Genomic DNA, 5,091 nt, shown 5'->3' on the forward strand with positions numbered 1-5,091 from the left:
ATGTGGTATATATGGGGTATATATGGGGTATATATGGGGTATATATGGGGTATATATGGGCTGTATATGGGGTATATATGGGGTATATATGGGGTATATATGGGGTATATATGGGGTATATATGGGGTATATATGGGCTGTATATGGGGTATATATGGGGTATATATGGGGTCTATATGGGCTGTATATGGGGTCATGGGCTGTATATGGGGTTATAGGGTATATATGGGCTGTATATAGGATATATATGGGCTCTATATGTGGTCACGTGATGCCCCCCCCGCTGACCGGCCCGAATCCGCCCCCGCTGGACACGTGATCCGGGAACTCTTCCAGGTCGAACAGTTTGAGCTGCTGCTGCGGGGTCTGACTGGTGGACAGCCGCCATGGCTCCGACAGCACCTGAAACACGGAACCTCATTGGCTGCCGAGCGCGGCCGAACATAGCCGAAGGCGTCACGAACACAGCCGAACACAGCCGAACACAGCCGAACACAGCCGAACACAGCCGAGAGCAGCCGAGAGCGGCCGAGAGTGGCCGAGGGAACCCGAAGGAGCCCGAGGGAACCCGAGTGAACCCGAGGGAGCCCGAGGGAACCCGAGTGAACCCGAGGGAACCCGAAGGAACCCGAAGCAGCCCGGAGGAGCCCGAGGGAACCCGAGTGAAACCGAGGGAGCCCGAAGGAGCCCGAGTGAACCCGAGTGAACCCGAAGGAACCCGAAGCAACTCGGAGGGAGCCCGAGTGAACCCGAGTGAAACCGAGGGAGCCCGAGGGAGTCCGAAGGAACCCGAAGGAACCCGAAGCAGTCCGGAGGAGCCCGAGTAAAACCGAGGGAGCCCGAAGAAGCCCGAGTGAACCCGAGGGAACCCGAAGGAACCCGAAGCAGCTCGGAGGGAGCCCGAGGGAACCCGAGTAAACCCGAGGGAGCCCGAAGGAGCCCGAGGGAACCCGAAGGAACCCGAGGGAACCCGAAGGAACCCGAAGGAACCCGAAGGAGCCCGAGGGAACCCGAAGGAGCCCGAGTGAACCCGAAGGAACCCGAAGGAACCCGAAGCAGCTCGGAGGAGCCCGAGTGAACCCGAGTGAACCCGAGTGAACCCGAAGGAACCCGAAGCAGCTCGGAGGGAGCCCGAGGGAACCCGAGGGAGCCCGAAGGAGCCCGAGTGAACCCGCTGTGCCCCTAAAGGACCCCAGTGCAACCCGATGGACCCCAATGCAACACAAAGGACCCTACAGTGCCCCAATGGACCCCAATGGACCCCAATGGACCCCATAGCACCCTACAGTGCCCCAATGGACCCCAATGGACCCCATAGTGCCCCAGTGGATCCCAATGGATCCCAATGGACCCAATGGACCCCAATGGACCCCATAGTGCCCCAATGCACCTCAATGCACCCCAATGGACCCAATAAACCCAATGGACCTCAATGGACCCAATAGACCCCAATAGACCCCAATGGACCCCATAGTGCCCCAATGGACCCCATAGTGTCATAATGGATCCCAATGCATCCCAATGGACCCCATGGCACCCTACACTGCCCCAATGGACCCCAATGACGCCAATGGACGGCCCATTATGCACCCTACAGTGCCCAATTGGACCCAATTATCCCCATAGTGGCGCAATGGACGCCCATGGACTCAATGGACCGCTCCAATGGACTCTCAATGGACCCCAATGACGCCCATAGCACCCTATCAGGTGCCCAATGGTCCCAATGACCCATATGTTCTCTCAGTGGATCCAATGGATCCCAATTGCACCCAATGGATCGGCCCAATGGACCCCAATGGCGCCAATGGACCCATGGACCCAATGGACCCGAATGGATCTCCAATGGACCCTCCCAATAGACCCCATATGCACCCTACAGTGCCCCCAATGGACGCTCCAATGGACCCCATAGTGCCCAGTGGATCCAATTGGACCCCAATTGACCCAATGGACCCCAATGGACGCCCAATGGACCCAAAGGAACCCAATGGACCCCAATGGGACCCAATGGACCCCAAAGTGGACGCCCAATTGACCCAATGGACCTTAATGGGACGCCCAATTGGACCCAATGGAATCACAATGGGCCCAATGGACCCATATACCCCACAGTGGCCCCAACTGGATCCAATGGACTCTTCAACGGACCCAATGGTCCCTATGGACCCCATAGCACCCATAATGTTTCCAATGGACCCAATGGCCCCCAATGGCGCCTCCATTAGCACCCCAAGTGTCCAATGGACCAATGGACCCCATATGCACCCTACAGTGCCCCAATGGACCCAAATGGACCCATGGACGCCAAATTGGACCCATAGCACCTACAGTGCCTCCAATGGACCATATGGACCCATGGACCCATAGCACCCACAGTGGCCCCAGTGGATCCCAATGCCCGCAATGGACCTCGCACTTTGGGACCTCATAGCACCCCACTGCACCCCAAATGGACCCCAATGGACCTCATAGCACCCCACTGCACTGCAATGGACCCCAAAGGACCCCAATGGACCCCAATGGACCCAATGGACCCCAATGGACCCCAATGGACCCCAATGGACCCCAATGGACCCCAATGGACCCCATAGTGTCCCAATGGACCTAATGGAGCCCCATGGACCCCAAATAGCACCCTTACAGTTGCCACAATGAACCCCTAATGACCCAATGCGACCTCCAGCAGCACCTACAGTGCCCCAATTGTGACCCAATGGACCCATATGGACCCCAATGGAATCGGCCCCATAGCACCCACAGTGTCCCAATGGACCGCCAATTGGACCCCAATTGGACCCAATGGACCCATGGACCATAGTGTCGCCAATGGACCATTGGACCCCAATGTGACCAAAGGACCCCAGTGGGATCCCAGTGGAATCCCATAGCACCCACAGTGCCCCAATGGACCCCAATGGACCAATGGACCCCAAATGGATACCCATAGCACCCTAACAGTGCCCCAAGTGAACCCATGGACTCCCAATGGACCCAAGCATCCTACAGTGCCAATGGACCCCAATGGACCCCGATGGACGTCAATGGACCCCAACATGGACCTCATAAGCACCCCATCTGCATCCCATGGACGCCCAATGGACCTCATAGTCATTCACTGCATCCCCATGGGATCCCCAATGACTCTCAATAGCACCAGCTGGCACCCCACTGGACCCCAAATGAACCTCAATGGACTCAATGGACCAATGGACGCCGCAATGGACCCAATGGACCTATGGACCCCAATGGACGGCCCAGATGGACCCAATTGGCCCCAATGGATCCCCAATTGACCCCATAGTGGTCCTCAATGGACCTAATGGACCCCAATGACCCAATGGACCGCAATGACCAATGACCAATGGAACCCAAAGGTACCCCATGGAACCCCAATGTGACCTCATAGTCACCCTCACTGCACCAAATGGACTCATAGCTACCGCTATAATGTCCTAATGGACCTTCAATGGACCCCAAAGGACCCAGATGGACCAATGGACTCAGTGGACCCCAATGGACGCTCATATGCAGCCCTACAGTGCCGCCAAATGGATCCCAATGATCCCAATGTATCCCAATGGTACTCCCAGTAGACCCCAATGGACCCCATATGGACCCCAATGGACTCTCAACGACCCAATGTGATCCCCAAATTGGATCCCCAATTTGACCCATGGACCCCATAGCACCCTACAGGCCGCGTGGACCTCCCAATGGTCTTCAAATGGACCCAATGGTACTGCCAATGGATGCTCATAGCACCCTCATTTTTTGAGTTGTTTTTTGATTTTTTTGTTTTTGCATATTTTGGTTGTTGTTTTGGTTGGTTTTGTTTTTGAGGTTTTGTTTTTTGTTTTTTTTGGTTGTTGTGCTGCAACCCAATGGACGCCCAAAGGACCTCCAATGGACCCCATAGTACCCTACAGTGGCCCCAATGGACCCAATGATCCCATAGTGCCCCAGTGGATCCCATGGATCCCAATGGATCCCAATGTGCCCAATGGATCCCGCAAGTGGCCCCAGTGGATTTCCAGTGGACCCATAGCACCCACAGTGTCCCAATGGATCAAGAATGGCCCCATAGCACCTACAGTGCACAATGAACCCAATGGACCCAATGGTACCCCACAGCACCTTACAGTGGCCCAATGGAACCCAATGGACCCCAATGACCCAATAGCACCCTATTCAGTGCCCAGTGGACTCAATGACCTCATATGGACCCATAGCACCCCACAGTGTCCTAATGACCCCAATGGACCCCAATGGACCCCCACAGTGTCCCAATGACCCCAATGACCCCAATGGGACCCCAATGGACCCAATTGGACCTTAAATGGTACCCAATGGACCCATAGTGTCCAAATGGAGCCTATGACCTCAATGGACCAATGGATCCTGCCAAGGAACCCAATGGACCTCCCAATTGGACCCCAATGGACCCCAATGGACCCCATAGTGTCCCAATGGACCTAATGGACCCCAATGGACCCAATGGACCCCAATGGACCCAATGGACCCCAATGGACCCCAGTGGATCCCAGTGGACCCCATAGCACCCCACAGTGTCCCAATGGACAAGATGGACCCCATAGCACCCTACAGTGCCCCAATGGACCCCAATGGACCCCATAGCACCCTACAGTGCCCCAATGGACCCCAATGGACCCCAATGGACCCCAATGGACCCCAATGGACCCCATAGCACCCCACAGTGCCCCAATGGACCCCAATGGACCCCAATGGCCCCCCATGTCCCCCATATCTCCCCACCTGCTGCAGGAACGGTGACTGCACCCCCATGATCCGTGAGGCCACGTAGAGGCAGAACAGGTGACGGTCGATGCCGGCGCCCGTCATGGCCAGACGGTACAGGAGCTGGTGCTGCTCGGCTGCCAGCACCAGGAGACGGCGGCGCTCAGAGCGCTATGGGGCACAGCTGGGGGTCAGTGGGGATGTGCTGCCCCATAGCGCTGCCCCATAGCTCCACCCCATAGCTCTGCCCCATAGCACTGCCCCATAGCACTGCCCCATAGCACAGCCCCATAGCACTGCCCCATAGCACTGCCCCATAGCACAGCCCCATAG

At 56.6% G+C, this 5,091-nt stretch overlaps 1 protein-coding gene across 1 annotated transcript in view; it reads right to left on the reverse strand.

The window, feature by feature from the left end:
* Positions 1 to 249: 249 nt before the first annotated feature.
* The window catches only part of LOC107307796 (carnitine O-palmitoyltransferase 1, liver isoform-like), a 15,085-nt gene continuing 10,243 nt past the window's right edge, over positions 250 to 5,091 (reverse strand). The window contains exons 4-5 of the mRNA XM_015851299.1: positions 4,777 to 4,929; positions 250 to 402 (exon numbers count right to left, since the gene is read on the reverse strand). Coding sequence (XP_015706785.1) covers positions 265 to 402; positions 4,777 to 4,929 — 291 coding nt within the window. The 3' untranslated portion in view covers positions 250 to 264. The remainder of the gene's footprint in view (positions 403 to 4,776; positions 4,930 to 5,091) is intronic.

This window comes from Coturnix japonica, unplaced genomic scaffold (genome assembly GCF_001577835.2).
Source record: "Coturnix japonica isolate 7356 unplaced genomic scaffold, Coturnix japonica 2.1 chrUnrandom930, whole genome shotgun sequence".
NCBI classification, from domain to species: domain Eukaryota; kingdom Metazoa; phylum Chordata; class Aves; order Galliformes; family Phasianidae; genus Coturnix; species Coturnix japonica.